The sequence below is a fragment of the Berghia stephanieae genome, chromosome 4 (assembly GCF_034508935.2).
Source record: "Berghia stephanieae isolate SIO BIC M18660-M18661 chromosome 4, UCSD_Bste_1.3, whole genome shotgun sequence".
Lineage (NCBI taxonomy): Eukaryota > Metazoa > Mollusca > Gastropoda > Nudibranchia > Aeolidiidae > Berghia > Berghia stephanieae.
In genome coordinates this window covers 27,647,560-27,668,068 of record NC_088363.1, presented here as the reverse complement: position 1 = coordinate 27,668,068, position 20,509 = coordinate 27,647,560, and the positions used below count along the sequence as shown (strand labels likewise).

Below are 20,509 nucleotides of genomic sequence, written 5' to 3'. Positions count from 1 at the left end.
TCAGTGATAAAATTAAAACTCCTGCCACAGTAGGGGTGGCAATTGATTGCCTGGCCAAGAAAGAGAAACGTATCTAAACATTCATGTCATCAATAATTGTTCTGATTAAATTAACATTAGTCAAGGCAAGAATGATAGAATGATAATTTAAGTCTATAAAATGGTAAACATGTTCACAAATAGGTAGTATATAAATAATTCAATGAATAGATAGATAGAGAGAAGAAAAAAAAAAAAGAGAGAGAGAGAGAGAGAGAGAGAGAGAGAGATAGATAGAGAGAGAGAGAGAGAGAGAGAGAGAGAGAGAGAGAGAGAGAGAGAGAGGAGACAGACACACAAAGAGACAGACCCAGGGAGATAGAAAGATAGAGAGAAATAGACACGGGAGAGTTCTATTTTACACTACAATATATGTTTCCAAGGAAATACTGTATTCAATACAGTTGTAATTCTCTGTCAATAATGATAAAGGCAACATCTTATGTAAATTAAATTAATCTTATCATGTGACTAATATTTTTGATACATACACAGTCTCCAAATCCTCCTTAAGGTTCATGATCGCCATTTCCATTCTCCTCCTCTCATTCTCTCCTTCCTCTATTGCTTTCTTCAAGTTGACATTGTGGTCACGGCTGTTATTCAGCTTGGCATGCAAGTCAGACACCTAAAAATTCAAGTTTTTTTTAAATGCCGACAATAAATAAATATTTGAAATTGAAATTGAAACGTTAAACCATTTTTTATTCTTTTGTAATTAATAATGGAAGCATCGATTTATAAAAATATTACTAACAATATATTATATGGAATCAAAATAAAATGAGCTTAGTCGCCCTGCAGCTTATCAACAACAAAAAAACAAAAAACAAATTAAAACAAAGTAGACTAGAAATAGAAAAACTTAATGGTCTTCCTCCAGTTTTACATATTGCACATAGCAATGTCTTGTTTCATTTCTTGTTATCAGGATATATAAACTACTTGTTACTGTAGTCCAAATTGTATGTCAGTATAAAACCTATGTTTAAAATATAACGGTGCTATTAATCTTTTTACAGTCTGAATATATTCTAATTGTAAAAACAAATAAAACAAATAAAATACATGGCATAAAGTAATTTGATGTGCGTATGGTCCTTTTTCCTGTGTCATGCTATACTCATAGGAATATAATATAATGTGATTTCATTGCTGAGTGCATCCAGTACACCACCACATCCTTTGCATGTGCATATAAGGTAATCAATAAAATAGCAATAATTGTTTTGCATTTCTAGAGCATGAAGTTTAAAAACAAATTTCGAAATGAAATTATCACAATCTTAAAAATAAAACTTTATTATACTATTATATCATTGCTATTATTAGTAATAGTAATAACTAATAAACGAGGGCTTTGTGATTTTTAAAAAAATTAAAAGCTTGGACACAAATGAAAAGCTTTGGACTGAATTTTGATGGTCCTTCCCCTTTCTAGCCAGAAGTAATAAGCAAGGATTTGGTGAAAAACACTTCATCATAATCAAATCAATATTTACTTCAATAAACTACAATACTCAGGGTCATTGAATAAGTCAGTATACATGAAAAAATAGTGGTCAGAAGAAATGCCAGATGAAATAAGCCTCAAAAAAAGATGGAAGTGAGTGTTCATTCTATGATATTTGCTATTTTACGACAAGTGAGGTTGGTCTTACCTGTAGTTGTCTCTTGTTGAGAGCTGCTTGAACAGCAGAGAAGGTAGCATCGGCGAAAGCAGGGGACCTGAAATTAGAGGATCACTTTTGTAAGTCATAGCCACAAAAATTGAAAGGAAGACTATGACAGATTTACTTCACACAACATATAGCAGAATGGATTATTTTGATCGATGCAATGAACTCACCTAAAGAATTTAGAAAAGAATTGTGACTGTGGAGTTCTATCAATTTTCAAGAAAAAGATTATGAAACAAAAGATGGTTGATACAAAGTGAAGTACAAACTTGAAGTCAAGTAACAACCTCATGAAATATATTAAAGCATTGTAAAAAAGGAATATTAACTCACTTAGACCGTCCCCTTGGAGATGGCGATCGATTGGGGGACCTGAGTCGTCCATATGGAGATTTCGACCTGGTAGGTGATGTAGAGTGGGCTCTGAATGATGGAGAAATGGCTCGACGAGGAAGAGTATCCGCTTCACTTTCCTCTGTAGAAATGTCAGCATCATTGATAACAGCTTCGGCAATGTTACGGAGAGCAGAATGAAGAGCCTCTGTGTCTTCACGAACCTTTAAAAATAAGTACAACAACAAACATTTATTTAATTCATGAACTTTAAAATATTAAATTTGAATTAGGAAAAAAATGAAATATAAACATGTATTTTGTTTTTTTAATGAACTTTTATAGGTTTCATCATAAACAGTGACACAAAAATTATGTTTTTAAAATGTATTTTAGAATTTTTCATGAAAATGTATTGGGTTTCTATCTTTAATTTTTTAAAATTTTATTTTAATTTGTATAAAATAAATTAATGGATGTAGCTAAAAAATTGTATAGAATAAACCATTTTCTATCACTGCTCTTGAAGCAGAGTTATTGATTGTGAAACTGCAAAACTATGGCTGACAACTATATTGGTAGAATTCTAGATTATTTACCTGTCTTGCCACATCAGTCTCTTGAACCTCGACAGCTTTCTCCACCTGCGTCATTGACTTCTGCAACATAGAGACCATCTTCTCTTTCTCCTCTAGTTGAATCTTCAGTTTCTCGTTCTTCATGGTTAGATCATTTATCCTGGACGACGATGAGAGATTAATATTTTTTTAAAGTTGGATAAATAAATATTGGGAAACAAAGTTCAATGCCAATATTTCAACTACTCTGATAGGAAATAAATTTTGTTTAAATTGTCCATCGCAAATCAATGAAAAGGACATATTGATGCTAATGTAAACATATAGATAATTCCCTTTTTTCGTTTAAGATGCATACATTACATTTATTCCTTCATTCTTCAAGTGCACTGAAATAAGCCAAATTAGTTTTGGGATTTTTTTTTCGTTTGTTTTTGTTTTTGTTTTTGCTGTTTTTTTAGGGCAGGGGGGGGGTGCTTGGGTTGTTTTGTTTGTTTGTTTTTGAGAATTTTCAAACTATGCAATTATAATGTATACACAATAACCAGAATCAATTTATTACCTGTCTTGAAGATCAGAAACCTCACGAGAACGGTCCCTGAGTTGGCTTTCAAAAGCCATCTTCTCACTGCGTTCTTTGTCAAGGTTGACCTGTAAATAAGATATACAATAACAAATTGACATTCTTTTGATATTGAGTACTTTCAACGACAGTTGACAACAAGCAAACAAGCATATGTCTTTATTGAATCATCTCATTTAAATGGCCTTATAGAGATAACACTTCATTAATACGAAATTAAGTTAAATAAAATACAAACAAGGTAGTCGGGTTATTAAACTTTTGATATTCCTTCATCTAGTATTGATAGTCATCCCTACTTATTTTTCCAGCATATGCGATTCAAAATAAACTAATACGCTGGTATCAAGCAATTGAACAATAACAAAGATAAGTAGATATCTGGCCTCAATAACCTTCTTGCCTCTCCTATATTGCCAAACATGATTTAGCAAGCACCTAAAGCAAATTCTTCAAGTTATAAACTTCTAAAGAAGCCACACCTCCCTCTCATGTCAAAATGAAAATTTTAAGGTCTATATTTTGATTTGAACTCAATTATTCATTTTGAAAAGAGAATGTAGACATTGTAATCTGAATGCATTGGTTTTGATTTCGTCTCCCTCTTTTAATACAGAACAAGACAAACTGTTAATTTTGAGCCAAATTAATTTACGTACATCAACATCTGACCAAATGAAAATCATTTGAACATGTCGTATTGAAGGAAAAAAATTGTTGAAATTTTTTTTCATATAAAATTAATTTTGTAATTGCTAGGAAACTAATAATAAAAATAATATATTATATTTGTTTAAAAAGCATTATATACCCTTAAATTAGTAGATCAGCATTTTCGCATGGTATTTCTTGAACAAAGTGTTATAGCCGTTTCCATTTTTGAGTATTGCTTAAAATTGACTTTCTTCACTAAAAATGGTACGACCCCATACCAGAGTGAAGAACAGATCTCATCTTACCTGACTCTGGGATTCTCCACTCCTCATACTGGAAGTTAGAGACAGGCAAGACGAATGCATGGATCTAGCAGCTTTCTGGACATCCAATTTCACCCCAGCAAGGTCACGCTCTGTCGCCACTTTCATTTCGCTGAACTGGCGACGGAATGCAACTACAGCACGCCACAGGGACAAAAGGCGAGAGTGCTCAGAATTGAAGTAGTCATTGAAAGACTGGAAAAGTAGGAAAACATTCAAAACATTTTTAAAAAGTTTATTTTTGAAAGAATGAACCCTTAAAGCTCGACTAGTAGAAATGCTGACACAACAGTGATTATGTAGCTGGATATAATTCAAATCTGGCAAAACATAATCTTGCAATAATAGTAAAAAGGTCCAATTCCGTGAGTAGTAAACAGATGTGCAATTAGCAACTAGTAAAAGTTTTAAATCTCTCCAATTGCGGAATAACATAAATAGAATGCATAACTATGTAGTGTCACAAAATGTTTGTTACAGAAGCCCTGAGTTCACATTGAATAATTTCTGTGTAGTTATCTCGTTAAAAAATAATAAAGAAAAGAAAAACAAATCTTAAAATATTTCCTAACCTCAAGATGGAATCTTTAGTTATCATCTTCTTCTCTTGTATAATTCATTATGGGACTTGTCCTCATAATCATCATCATTATCATTATCAACACCATCATCATCATCATTATCATCATAATCAACATCATCATCATCATCATCATCACGACCATCGCTATCATTATTACTCTCATCACAAGAGACTTGAAAATTTCTGTTTTCCTAAATTCAAATGCATAAGAAGTATATCTTAAGAATAAATAAAGGAATTCATAACACATGTTAGGCATTGTGCTTTTCATAACCTTCTATCCGATCCCTCCTACCTTTTCTTCCTCCCTCCATTCCACCTCTTTGCCCTCAAGTTCCTCTCTGGCAAGTTGCCAGTCCTGAGTCAGTTTGTGAATATCCAATGTCAGTTGTTGATTGGTTGTCGTTGCTTGGTCAAGTTGTTCACGAAGCATTCGATTCACATGCTCCAAACCAGCACATCTGGAGAAATAAAATTAAGTTGGAATTATAATTACAGGGGTAGTTGAACAAATCAGTCTTTTACAGATAAATAACAAAGATAAATAAACAAAATAAAATCACCTCCTGGGAAATGTTTCTTTTGGATCTATCTCGAGAGAAGACCAAGTTAATCAAGGTGTCAGCTGCAGTGCAGTACAGCAAAGTGAGCAATAGGGCTAATTGTCTTGTTCAAGGAAAAAACAGAATGCCAACAGCAGGGCTTGAACCTGGAACTCGTGGGTGGAAATGCAATGCTTTATCCGCTCAGTCATCTTACCTCCTTACCATTGAGTCAGATTTGTCTCAATTTTTGTGCATTCTGTTTCTTGTTTTGGAGTTTATGGCACTTGCAACACATTTTAACTTTCAAAAGTTTAATAAAAATTCAACAAACACAGTTTCCATGTCACACAGTATAAATTGCCTGTTAGGCATCTTGTTCAATGACACTCTTACAATATTATATGTCACTGTTTAAAATATAAGGGCACTCATGCACGCCTGAGAGTCAAGTGGGGTGATATGATTGATGTGCCTTACAATATAGACAAATTTCTGTCATATTAAAGCACTCTCCCATGCCGTCGCCCTGACATTTCATGAAGGATATAGGTAATCCAATAATGCTTTGTTTTTTTAATCATGTTTGTCCGGGTGTGCGAATTGGGAGTTCATAATCTTGCCAGTTGAAAAAAAAAAAAAAAGGCTCAAACCTGGGGCCCACCCGGTTACATTATAATTTCAAATCACACACCACCAAACCTCTAACTCATTTGATCAATGATGGGGTTCAAAATCACTTGAATTGTTCATGAACAACATATATTATATATTTAACTTATGGCAATGTTTGACACTACTTCAACATCCTGATTATATGTCACACTAATCTAAGATATTGGATATAATATCCATATAAGATAAAATCTAAGATATCAAATGAAAATTGTATAACAAGTTCTATGTTTAATAAAATGATAATTAAAAAGAAAAAGTCCAGCTAATCTAAGATATGATCAGGGAAATGTGCATTAAAAGCTCCCCACAATGATGCAGTGTCGAGACATTTGGACTCAGCATGCAATAATGCTTTAATTGCTCCATCAATCGCAATGCTGAGCAAAACAATATATTTTCATATAAAAGAATGGTGAAATGTCCAGTAATGAGCATTAAAAAAAAAAAAAAAAGATTTAGAGTTCAATATTGATTAGCCAAAAATCACGGAAAATCACCTTTGCTTTTCTTCCTCCAGTTGCACGAGAGCAGATTCCAAGTCGCTGGCACTCTCCATTTCCAGAATCTTTAGCTTGCTGTCCGAGCTTGACTGTAGGAAAAGGTCGATATTGAAGGATTAATCATCATTGAATAATAGTAATGGAAGTTTGACTGTCTAAGACGGGATCGGTAACAAGAGAGAGGAATAAAATCTTCTCATTCTCACAATATGAATTTGCACTCATGGCAATTTTTAAAATACTATATTTTGTTCATTGAACTTATTAAAATCAAAATCAATTGTGAGTAAGGAGACCAAATATATGAATTTAGCATTCCAATCACTATTATAATCAATAATCAAAATATAACTATCCTTTTTATGCTTTGTAAAATATACATTTTAAAATAATAATATTCTCATATCTAGTATCTAAATTAAATACATTTCAACACATTTGTTTAAAAGTATCTTAAACCTTTGAGAAAAAAAAAGATTTACTTTAAAATCATAATAAATGAATTAACTATCAGAGATTGATGTTTGTTTATTTGTCTATATTAAATTGTAATATTGCCTTACAGGCGTCATGTCTCGTTCAACATGTTATATGTTGCTGTTGTCTAGGAAACCCTTGTAAAGCATTTTGAGCATGTTTAGTGGATATAATGATAAAAAGAAGCTTATGGTTTGTTTGTTTTTTGTTTTTTGTTTTTTTTGGATACATTGATACAAGATTGATAATCGAATACAAATTATGCATGCATTTATTTGCCATTGTTAAGATGGATAATTTTCCAAGTTGCTCTGACTTTTCCGTTCCAAAACTGAGACCAGACCAATACTTGTTATCACATATAGTTTTTAGCTGACATGCTACACATAATATTAAAAGAAATAAAAATTGTACAAAAACGAAGTCAATCTTATTGAGAATACATTAAAGGAAATTTATTGAAGTGATCCTCAAAACAGTGTATATATCCTTTGACACCTTAAGCAGATGGGTTGTTTTTTTTCAATATCGTAACTTTAGTCGTTTTTTTGTTTTATTTTGTTGTTTTTTAAACGGAATTGAAAAAAGAAGGATTAATTGTCGACAAGATGTTAAATCATATATGTAAAATAGTGAGATATAAAAACAGCACACAATTAAAACTATAATTAAATTAAATAAAGAAACAAATCAATCACAAATTTCTCAATGAGTAAAGTCCAAACTCAACTAGGTCATTAAGTCCATTGTGTTAATAATGGTTGAATTAAAATGTCATGCTGATGAAAAAATTTCATTTTCGGCCCATTTACGAGTTCATTCTTATAACATAGTATTTTTAAAATGCCAACTGTGAACGTCATGAAATAGAATTTTGATGCTGCTTCTTCCCATTCATCAAAATACTAAAATATAAGAATATCTTCAATCTATGATACAACTTCAATCAGAAGAGTTTTTCATTGGGAAAGTGCTATTGACCTTTGTTTGGGTCACCACTAATATGTGACTAATTTTATGAGAAAGTTTAAAATCTGTACTCGATTACAAAAGCTGAAAAACTCTTGTAAAGGTATTTTCAAACGAAGCCCAGTGCTCCGTGCTATGTGTGTCTAAAAGAAATTCTGATTAGGCAAAAAAAAAAAAAAAAAGACATGAATGACAGTATTTATTTTTTCTTTATAATTTTTTTTTTTTGGGTTCAAATTTTTTGGAGGTTTTTGGGGTTTTTTTTCTGTTTTGGAGAAAAGATAAAAGCAACTAATATATATATATATATATATATGCCATGTTCTAAAATGTGCGTTCCGTTTAAGGAAACCTTGTCACCCAAATAGATTTTTTTTAATTAAGTCATCAAGAATGCCTTAATTAATTGTGAACGAAGCCCAAGACGTTTTAAAAAATGGAGGGCAAATCAAGCATTGGAAGATCCAAGGAACCCTCCAAGAGAATTGAATAGGACTTAATGAAGTTGGCCAAATCAAGTCAGTCACCAAGGCCTAAGCAAAAGTCCACTGGTACAAGATGCACCCGAGCTTCAATAAAAGAGACCAAATCAAAACTTTAAATAGAAAATACGGGGTCACAATTTTTAGACGACGACCAGGACATAGTCGTCTGAAACACCACATGCACAATATACTTTTTTTTTAATAAGAGAACAGGCATGTGTGATTGTGGTAAAGGAGAAGAAGACGCCCGCCATATTCTCCAGACCTGCCCAAAGTATGCAACAGCAAGAAAGGTGTTTTGGCCGTGTTCCAAATCTCTACAGGCTTACTGTATGGGCGGGCTTTTGACAGAGCTGAGGAAGACAACGGCGTTCTTCACCAACTAGACATTCAAACATGAAGACCATAATATGAGGGAAAACAAAGAAGAAGACGATAATAACAAATGTGTCAGTTGGTAAGGTCTTGCACGATTACTTCAAGAAAGAGGATGGTGTAAGAAAGGTGACTTTTGTGAAACTTCAGAAAAAAGGAAAGGATGAGCAGTACTCACATTTTAGAACGGTCTTTCGATCCTTTGTCTTATATGATGATAGGCAAGAATTGGCACAGAAAATGAAACTTGAATTTAATTTCATGGTGACAACAAAACACAAACTAATAAACTGTGGGTATAGGCTGTTGGAAACGGAATTGCTGCTGCCCCATTAAAGAATTAACAATACGACTTCTCTCAGATGTTTATAAATGAATCTAATTTCTTTCTTATTTAAGTTATAACTGAGTATGACACACTTAATCCTAACAAATTTCCCAATGACTTTACCTGCATATTCTTTATGTGATTTTGTTTTAAATTTTCAATATTATTTTTGCATCATAGCAATTCTTTTCCCAACGATTCCAAAAAAGCGACAAATTCAAGTTCCACTTCACTCATCTTTACTGGACTCAACATAATGCTACTTTTGGCATTTTCAAATCTGTAAAATAATCTTACTGGAAGACAACTCACAAGGGAGTGGCAAATCGTATTCCAGATATACTTACAAAATAGAAACCGTATTGGATTTGGCTTACAAGACGACAGATAGAGTAAAGAGAACATAAATAATTGAAATAAAACACGCACTTATCAAGTGAATGAATCAATAATTAAGACCGTTATTTCCTACAGACAGTTTCATTGTGTTAAATGAGCAGCCTTCGTGATCCATCCAAATCATATCATCTTAAGAAGAAAACCACATCAAAATCAATGTGCATTTATTTTAGATAGGAATGCAAAATTCTCATCAAAAGCACGGCAAACTATTCCATACAATCTTGACTAGCACAAAATTCTCACCGCAACATTGGTAGATTTGATATTCTGGATCTCCAAGCTCTCACATTTTTTCTTATACTGAGCAACCTAATCAAAGGAGATTGTCAAAACAAAAAGAAAATACGTATAAAATAGAAAAATGAAATATAAAAAAAGGAAACTGTAGTTGGGAAGGCGTTCAGAGTAGATCTGTCCAAAACTGTAACGAAATCTTTTTGATCACTTTTGCTGAATTATCAAGGAATAAAAATGCAATGGGCAGAAATTGAAATGTAAAAATACACAAAGTGAAAAAGAAAAACTGAAAAAAAAGGAAAATAAAAAGCTTCTGGTTAAGTATGTTACATTCAAAGGTTTACAAAAAAAAAAAAAAAAGAATCATTATAAAATGACAATACATGCGATCTCTGTGAATGAAGCAGGTGTTAAATATGAGCTGGATAAATATATTATTACATAATATAATATAACCTACGTGTACTCATTATTTGCAGTTCTGATAACTCAAATTGTTATGCTCTTACTATTGTTGTTATGGAAACACTCTCAAACCGAGGTAAAAGATTCCCCATTACAACAATGTTAAAACATGCCCATACTTGAGTTTGGTTATCGAACCTGAAAATAATATGTACACTTAGGTTCGGATCTATCAGTTTTCTGAAAACAAACATTAAAAAACAAACCAGTTAGTTAAGAGTACGGACTATGCAAAGCACAGTGATAATGTACAAGAACATGTTAAACTAAATATGACCACGACTATTATTGATTGACTAAAATATCAACTCTCAGATTCAAACATAAGAGTATACAATTCTGATGTTGATTATTTCATAATTAAATTTTTGGAGAGAGGACAAAGCCGATAATGATGTGTTACTTGTTACTTTTTTTTTCAACTTTATAATTCGTTTTTTCAGTAAACATCCACAAGCTGTTAGTTCTATATTACAGTATAAAGAATACATAAAACTAAGATAAAATTCACTCTTTACTCAAAGTTTTACAGCAAAAATAAAAGTACATGGCTATAAGGAGTCCTATCTCCGGAAATATATATATATATATATATATATATATATATATATATATATATATATATATATATATATATGACCATTCGTCTCATCACAGTAATATGTCAAGTTGACCTCGATCTTTACAATCAAATTTCAAACATCAAATCTGAGTTAAAAGAAATGTCTTCATTGCTGAGAGTGAGCGAGTTTGGTTTCGTAAATTTCGTCATTCAAAGACTGTAAATATCTAATTCTAATCATTATGACTTTAAAATTCATTTTCTTCATCTTGTCCGTTTGGGCACAACACTCGAATGGCATGGTGGACCACATGTTTACATGCAAGCCTAACACCGAAATAGAGGGGAAAAGAAACTGTGAGTACTCAGACGACATGCATTATATTCAGACAAGGCCAAAAAAAAATCCAATAATCCAGGAAGGATATAAAACCAAAATAACCATGAAGGATATAAAACCAAAGTAACCATGAAGGATATAAAACTAAAGTAACCATGAAGGATATAAAACCAAAGTAACCATGAAGGATATAAAACCAAAGTAACCATGAAAGATATAAAACCAAAATAACCATGAAGGATATAAAACCAAAGTAACCATGAAGGATATAAAACTAAAGTAACCATGAAGGATATAAAACCAGAGTAGCCATCTTGTGAATATGACATAAAGTTGATGCTATTTTTGTGCGTGAAATTTTGGTGGTTTATCATTTTCCTTTCTAAATTTAATCATGCAATGGTCCCGAAAATATTATTCCATCATAGTATATTATTATGACTTTTAACCTGTTGATAGGTTCATTAAATTCTTGTTCGTTTATTCAACTAAGAATGACAAATTGCTCTGATAAAATCAATCGGGTTTCATGTCAAGGTGGGCTATGTGATTTATAGTGAAAATGACCACACTCACAAAAGTTTATTGTTGTTTTGTTTCGTTTTGGTTTTTTTTTGCTTTTGTTTTTTTTTTTTTTTCTTTTGTTATTTTATTTTTGTTTTTGTTTGTTGGTTGTTTTTTTGTTTTTTTTTGTTGGTTGTTGTTTTTTTTTTTGTTTGTTGGTTGTTTTTTTGTGTGTGTGTGTGTTTTGTTTTGTGATTGATTGATTGATTGATTGATTGATTGATTGATTTATTTATTTATTGATTGATTGATTTATTTATTTATTATTATTATTTATTTATTTAGGAGAGGGGGGTTGCTTTTTGTTTGCTTCGTTGTTTGTTTGTTTGTTTGTTTTTTTGTTTTGTTTTTTTTTTTTGTTTTTCAGTTTAAAAAATTGTGTTCCTTCATAAGCATCTTTCGGTGGTAAGTCGCATATTAGATAAATAATGTGAATTTCCATCAAAATAAAAATATCTAATTTTAGAAGATGGCATCTCTGAGAATTGAGTTATATCTACGAGAGTTGTAAAAGAAGTAATGTGAAAATAGCTACAAAATCAACAATCCGAGTAGTAAATATTCATAGTTTATTATTATGAAAATTGAGAGGAAAAAAAATAGACAGGGGGGGGGGGGGGTCTCTAAGGGTAGTTAAGTGTCAGTAGGGCCGTAGTCATGCACTATAATAGTATGAATAGTTGGCGGTTGGTTTGGATGCTATATGAGTTGGTAGTTAGGTAAGTGGGTGGGTGGGAAGGTGGGTAGGTAGGTATGCGAGTACCTTGTTGACTATCCTGGTGATTTCCATGTCCTTGCAATGGACATTCTCCTCCAAATCTTGGCATTTCTTTTTGTATTGCAGTAGCTGTTATTGTAAAATCCAAGAATGTTAGTATACACTGAGCATTTGGTAATGGAGTATGTGCGCGTTCAGTTCTATTTAAGTTAATAGGATGTAGAAACAAACAACAACATAAAAAAAAAAAAATAAATAAAGATAGAAATGAATGAGGATGACGATTTGAGTAAAAACAAATATTAATTTTGCATTGTCATTGTTGATTGTGGTCATGATGATGATTATGATGATGATGATGATGATGATGATGATGATGATGATGATGGTGGTGGTGGTGGTGGTGGTGGTGTTGTTGGTGATAATGGTGATGATGATGATAATGATGATGATAATAATAATAATAATAATAATAATAATAATAATAATAATAATAATAATAATAATAATAATAATAATAATAATAATGAAGGCGGTGGCTGTGATGATGGTCGTTTACATTATTTTGCAAGTTTCTCGTCTGAATAAGAAAACATATATTTAAAATACCACACAAAAATACGTATGTAAAGACTTTCAGGGTTTTAACAAGTGTACGAATATTATAGAACAAAAGAAATAAGTATAAGAGAACGAAAAAACACCTATGATCACATGTGCCATATAACAGTTATATAACTTACAAACCCAGTCAAACATAAATCAAATAGAGAGTAATTTATATTAAAAATTTAAAAGCGTTGGTTTAAGTCTTTTTTTTTTCTTCCCATCAAGCCGAGTCATCTATACTTAGATGTTCGTCTTCCATACTGCCGTATTGTGGAAAAACATACATTTAAAAATTTGGACAGAAAACTTGTCCTTCAAATATCGATCGATTTAAATGACCCTCATCTTGGCAAAAACTCTCAAACCTAGGACCTCGCAAAGTCCTAGGTTTGAGAGTTTTTTACCAAGATGATGGTCATTTAAATCGATCGATATTTGAAGGACGAGTTTTCTGGCCAAATTTTTAAACATGGGTTTTTCCCGAATACGGCAGATGGGATAAAATTATGCATTTCAACATTCAAGACGATGCAGGGGAGGATCATTAATAAGACAGACAATTACCAATAAAACTTGCGAGAATTTTACCATATTTCAAAACAATACAATAAATAATCTTGGGAAATTTCTTCGTGTGAAAATAAATAAATAAATAAATAAAAGACGTTACTTTCAGGCCTGGCAAAGAAAAGAATATCGCAAATTAGAAGAGTATAATATAAAGAATATAGGGGCGAAAAACTTGTTGCAATGAAATATTTAACACGGACGAAGTTAATTCTTTCTCTGGCCCAGTGATAAAAACCATTAATTTCTTTCATTTTCATTATTATACCAACGCCAACCCGTGTCCTTTTTTTTGTTTGTATTTATTTTTATTTTTTTGGGTCTTTCACTTACTCCCTCGTTGAATTCCCCTCCCCCCTTTTTTTTGAGAAAAAAAAATTGTTTTTCAGAGCCAAAACCACAATGGGAATTGTGGATAAAGCTAGAGTATACACATATTCAATATCGTTGTTCATATAGGGTCTATGCAGATTTATAGCGCATAATGATAGGAAATAAATGAATGAACTGTTGCTCAAACAAAACAAAACAAAATAGAAGCTTTGACATGGAATCCCAAATACCTTGGCCTGAAGCTTCTGTACCAGTTGTGCTTGCCTCTGTTGGCCATCCTGATATGCTTGAAGCTTCCTCTTGTAGCTCGAGTGTTCTTCCTCCAGCTTCCTGCGCAGATCGATGTTCTGCTGCATGAGCCCTTTGGAAGCGGCGCTATCCCCGACGCTACTCATGTCCAGGCCAGAGTCACCCTTCAAGGAATGTTCCAACTGGGAAAAGAAAAAAGAAATATAGATAAACATAAACAATCAAGAAAAACGAAATATAGATAAACATAAACAATCAAGAAAAACGAAAGGTAGGCTTATAAACATAAACAAGCACATAAAATTGAATGCTTTGATTTTATTATTGAAAAGTTAAAAGTGATTTTGTTTTATTCATCATTTTGTTGTTGTTGTTGCTGCTATTTGTCTCCCGAGGAAGGCTAAAGGCCTAATTATTCTGATTTGTTCTGGGTTTTTTTCGAGTTTTTTTTTATTGTGGGGGAGGAGGGGGGTTGTTTTTAGTTTTTTTGTTTTTTGTTTGTTTGTTTTTTGGGGGGTTTTTTTGGTTTCTTTTTGGTTTTTGCTTTGATTTTTTTTAGTTGTTGTTTTTAAAAATTGTTTTGTGTGTGTTTGTTTATTTTCGTTTTCTTGTGTTTTTTTTTTTTTTTTTTTTTTTTTTTGGGGGGGGGGGGGGGTTGGTTTTGTTTTTTTTGTTTTGTTTTTTTTGAGGGGGGTATTGTTTTAATATGAATGTACGTGAGTCGAATCTACTCTCTATATTTTATTTACATTATAGAAATGTTGACCAGAATTTTATTCCCCGTGGGATGGCACAATTAGTGGATTAGAGGTAGAAATACAAAAACAATGATCAATGTTAAACAAGCATCAAATCATGAAAAGCAATTTAATCTCTCTCTCTCTCTCTCTCTCTCTCTCTCTCTCTCTCTCTCTCTCTCTCTCTCTCTCTTTCTCTCTCTCTCAATCTATCTATCTATCTATATATCTTCTTATGTATGTGTGTGTGTGTGTGAGAGAGAGAGAGTGTGTGTGTGTGTGTGTCTCCCCAAACAACTGCTCTCCACTGTATCACAATGCCGGAAAACTTTTACCCCGTATATCGACAGGTTAAAATGACCTCCAAATCAACCTAACATCAAAAACCGACACATTTATATTCCTCACAAAATGTCTTAGGGATTTCTTTCTAAAACCCAACGCATTAGGCTTTTGTGGTTGTTTGAGTTTTCAATAAAACTCAGTCGGTCCATAAACCTCAGTCGGTCCGCGTTAGTTGTTATGCTAACATCAAGGGATTATCTTTTACGAATTGAGATAACACGTCTAACATGTCAGAAAATCGGGATTCTTTGACCTTATCTCGCTTTTATATCGACTTATTTTAGGCTCTTTTTTTAATCATTATAAATCTTATCTATTGGAATCAAATATTTGATCACGACAAACAAGGGAAAAATACAATTTGTTTTTTTTTTTTTTTTGTTTTTAAGGGTTTTACGGCGCTTGCAACACATTTAGGTTATATTAGCGCCAGTGAAAAGGAAGAAAATGGGATAGTAAAAAGTTCTAGAATTACAATTAAAGCACCCAAGAAAAAGCAAGACAAAGGGGAACTAGGAACAAATAGGGATCAGATGTAGATTCCAAGAGCATACCACCAATGTACTTAATTTGAAATCACCTATAAGTCTCATCCGGACACAAGCACAAAATCCAACAGAGAGGAATACACTCAAATGCTTACATTATACACTAAAAATAACAAATATATTAATACATAACAGAGAGATGATTTACAAGGAAAAAAATATCATCTCCCAAAACAATAACTATGCATTTGACTGTTTCCCTCCCAGCCAAGACTCCAGCAGGGCCAGGATAAAACCAAGTAACCTCATTCCAAGACAAAGACAGAAAGCATGTTGGAAAACAGATATAAGGGGATAGAGGACACAGTATGGACCTCCCTGCCCGCTATGGGAGGTAAGGATCCCCACCCAGAAAAATACAATTTAAACTCATATCCAGGAGTTACGATAATCTAAGGTCATAAATTTGTTTCAATAAATTATTTGTAGAAAAATGCAAATAATATGACCTTATAATATAACATGTTTAAAGGCGTGATAATAATAATAATAATAATAATAATAATAATAATAATAATAATAATAATAATAATAATAATAATAATAATAATAATAATAATAATAATAAGAAGAAGAAGAAGAAGAAGAAGAAGAAGAAGAAGAAGAAGAAGAAGAAGAAGAAGAAGAAGAATAACAATAATAATAAATTGAAAAACAGTATCGGCTGATGCGTCTTGCTTTTTTAAAAATCACGCAATAAAAATGGTCCACCGACACATAAAACAGTAAATGAAAGTCTGTCACCAACAGTTCTGATTGGTTTTGTTTTCTCCGCTTTTGGGGAGGAAGGCAGATTTCTTTAAAAGTCACATTTTTAAACTAAAATTACAAAGACAATATTTTGTTTGATGACGTTTTGTCATCAATACTCAAAAATTGCGCCAAATAATGTAATGTAGCCGTCTCATTAGCTCAGGATATTAAGATTTAAGGTGAGCGACTTGTGTAATTCATTCATTCATTCATTCACTAACTCATTCATTTCTTTAATCACTAATCTATTCACCTATTCCTTCGTTCATTCCTTCACTCACTCAATTACTCCCTCATTCATTCATTCATTCATCCATCCATTTATCATCTAATTCACTTTATCGTCCATTGTAGGGTTGAGAGCGACAGTGTTATTTTTTTTAAACGAAAAATAAAATCCACCAATATCCACCCACAACTTCCCAATCCAAGGACCAGTATCTCTATCGATGACAACGGCAATGCAAAATAATTATCACGCATAGTGTTCCAATAAACTGTCTTTCTCCCCTTCCTGACCAGATCGATCATACTTGCCCTATCATCCTATGTGATTGATGACTTCGACTGCTGTCAAATCGATCCCCTTTCCAAACAGGTAGGTGTCAAGGGTCAAGGGGCATCAATCCTAACACTCACTAAATCTTAAAATTTAGAATAGTAGAAATAGCCCATGATTTGTGTTATGTTATATTGTTTTCCTTTCAAATTTTATCATACCCCATGTCTCATTAAAAAACAATCGTATGGTTTGGTTTGGTTCTGTTGTTTGTTTGGGTTTTTTTTTGTTTTGGCTCTTTGGTTTTGGTTCTTTTTTTTGTGTGTTTTGTTTGTTTGTTTTTTTGTTGTTTTTATTTTATTTTTTTTTTTTTTTGGGGGGGGGGGTTGTTTTTTGTCTTTGTTTTTTGTTTGGGTGGGGGGTTGGAGTTGTTTGTTTGTTTGTTGTTGTTGTGGTTGTTTTTCCTTCCGTTCTTTTTTTTTTTTTTTTTTTTTTTTTTGGTTTGTTAGTTTCACATTCAATAGATACCAACTGGTAGAAAGTAAACGTATAGTCTAAAATGTGTTTAGATAACTTCACTATCACTAGAAATAGACTCCATGTATAATATTGTCTTTTCTCTTCCTTTTTATATTTTACCCCATGTCTCATAAGTATTTTATGGTCTGTTGTTTTTATTTTGTTTTTTTCCAATATGACACCCAATCACTCACATTCAAATTCGACAAATACCAATTTGTAGGAAGTTAAAGAGTGGACTAAAAGTATGTATTTTTAGACAATGTTCCCGTATTGCAATCACCAGAAATAGCCTATGTATAAAATTGTCATTTCTGATCTTCTTTTAAACTCCATATCTCATAGGCATTGACTGCGTTTTCAAAAGGATACCCTTAACCTTCATAGAAACCATATTCAAATTCGAGACACCGATTTGTACGAAGTTGAAGTATGGCTTAAATATAATGTATTTTAAACAGTTCAAATCCGGCTCTTAACTATCTATCAATCGGGGATCTCTTTTCATTATAGAAGAAAAGTCTTTCGATCAAAACCCATTGACAAGAAGCGATAAGCACGACTCTGCCACTCCACTATTTAGAACCAACAAAAATGGAATTTAGTCGTATTATGTAAATTTGACACGGTAGTCGAGAAAAGAAGTATGCATATCATTAGAATAAACATACAACGAGCGTCATTCAGAATCTATTGAAGAACAATCTTAACCAGTTAAGTGCCGTCTTCTGGAAAAGCTAGTATTTAAAATTTAACCAGAAACCTCGACCTTCAAATTATATCGATCGAATTAAATGATCCTCATCTTGACAAAAACTCTCAAACCTGAGCCCTCGCGAGGTCGGATGATTGAGAGTTTTTGTCAAGATGAGAATCATTTAAATCGATCGATATTTGAAGGACTAGTTTCCTGGCCAAATTTTCAATACACGAGTTTTCGTTTTCCAGAGAACGACAGTTAACTGGTTAAAGACGTCCAAATACTCTGAAGAGTTCTCTTTCTCACCATGATCGATTCTTGTCACTTAATATTGGTGCAATGCATACTTTGTACGAATAGAGTAGAGAACGGCATGCCAGACAGACTATCTATGTTCAACTGAGACTTGAAAAAGAAAATCTATATAGTAAGCAATTCACTCTGGGTGTCGTCTGACTTGAGCAAGACTTATGTTTGTTTTATTTTTAAGGGTTTTACGGCGCTTGTGACACATTTAGGTCATTTCAGCACCAGTAAAAAGGAAGAAATGGGGTAGTAAAATGTTATAGAATTACAACAATTAAAACATACAGGAAAAGTAAGACAAAAGGGGAATTGGTTCAAATAGGGAACAGATGTAGATTCCAAGATACTACCATCAGTGTACTTCGTTTGAGATCACCTAAAAGTCATCCTGACACAAGTACATATCCCCTCTAAGAAGAATACACTCAAATGTTTACAGTCTACTACATAATTAGAACATACAAAATGCAACAGTACATAGCAGAGAGATGATTTACAAGAAGAAGAAAAATTCCCAAAACTATACCATTCATTTGCTGTTCCCTCCCAATTAAGGACTCTGGCCAGTGGCTAGGACAAAACTAAGCAATCCCATTCCAAGACAAAGACAGAAAACATGTTGGAAAAAAGAGATAGGGCGATAAAAGACACAGTAAGTGCCTTCCTGCCCACTATGGGAGGGCAGGAACCCCAACCAGGAGCAGGACTTACGTTGACTCTAAATATTATGGTTAAACGATTATGTGCAAAGTAAGTTCAAAGTTGCTAGAACCTTAGACTGCACAAAATAATGTTCAAAAATGATTGAATACAGCAGCTTCGAAAACAAAAAGGACAAAATAATAAAAACGGAAAGCTTGTGGGTTCAAAACCCTGCTTCAGACAAAAACAAGAAACCAGTAAAAACGGTAATACTTCACGTTAAATCCAGATGGATGTATAGGAGAAAAATTGTTGGCACGTCAAGTCAGAAAATACGATCGTTTTTCATCGTACTTAAGGTTTTGGTTTTTGACTAAAGAAGGGTTGGCCGAAGAACGAAAGAATGACAAAGCGCCAGCGACAAACCAGCCTATAAAATATTGTAAAGCACTTAGAGTGTGGTAATGTCAGTGGATAATCGCTTTATATATCTTATATATATATATATATATATATATATATATATATATATATATATATATATATATATATATATATATATATATAATGCGTTTTTACTCATTCTAAAAAAATCAAATCACCTCTTTCTTACAGGAACGCACCATTCATGTATCGACCTTTTATCGAAAATTTTATACTCGGTTTCGTGTGAATTTATCACATAGTAAGAGGATTGAAGTGAAAGTACTTGGTCGACGTGTGATTTATAGCTTTCCATTGTAAGTCATTGTCGATAAAATGTTTTATGTTATCTGTGTCATCTGGTCCTTTATTACTTTTTCCAATGTCACTGGTTTAATTAAATCACTGGTTCTGTTCATGTTGTATTTACAGTTTTGAACTGCACAAAATGATAATGACAATCACATTTTCTAGAAAAGTAGAAACAAAAGTAACTAATGAAAAAGACATTTTACTGATTTTTTTTCTATCGATATAGAACCTTCCTTTGATATAAATATTAAACAAATCATTGTGTACGGTCAATAATGCTCATCGACAACTGAGTTTTTCTTCCTAGTGTGAAATAAGTTATACGATTAGAAAATAAGAGATCTGAACCCTCAATCCTTTTGATTGTCACTACTCTCAGACATGGAACTTATAACCACTGACACATTTCGGGTTGATTAAATAAACGTCGATCTCGTTGATGCTAAATCCTTGTTTGTTAAGGATTGGTCCTAAAAGACAAACATACAAACACACACGTACACACAGAAATAAACACACGAATACAAAATATTAATAGAAATTATGTAACAGA

The 20,509-nt window shown here is 32.5% G+C and overlaps 1 protein-coding gene across 1 annotated transcript in view; it reads right to left on the bottom strand.

Annotated features, from left to right (window-relative positions):
- The window catches only part of LOC144970355 (uncharacterized), a 162,496-nt gene that overhangs the window by 47,219 nt on the left and 94,768 nt on the right, over positions 1-20,509 (bottom strand). The window contains 10 exon segments of the mRNA XM_078909906.1: positions 531-667; positions 1,701-1,767; positions 2,052-2,275; positions 2,651-2,789; positions 3,192-3,280; positions 4,172-4,384; positions 5,068-5,233; positions 6,490-6,581; positions 12,460-12,543; positions 14,154-14,354. Of these exon segments, the coding sequence (XP_078766032.1) occupies positions 531-667; positions 1,701-1,767; positions 2,052-2,275; positions 2,651-2,789; positions 3,192-3,280; positions 4,172-4,384; positions 5,068-5,233; positions 6,490-6,581; positions 12,460-12,543; positions 14,154-14,354 (1,412 nt within the window).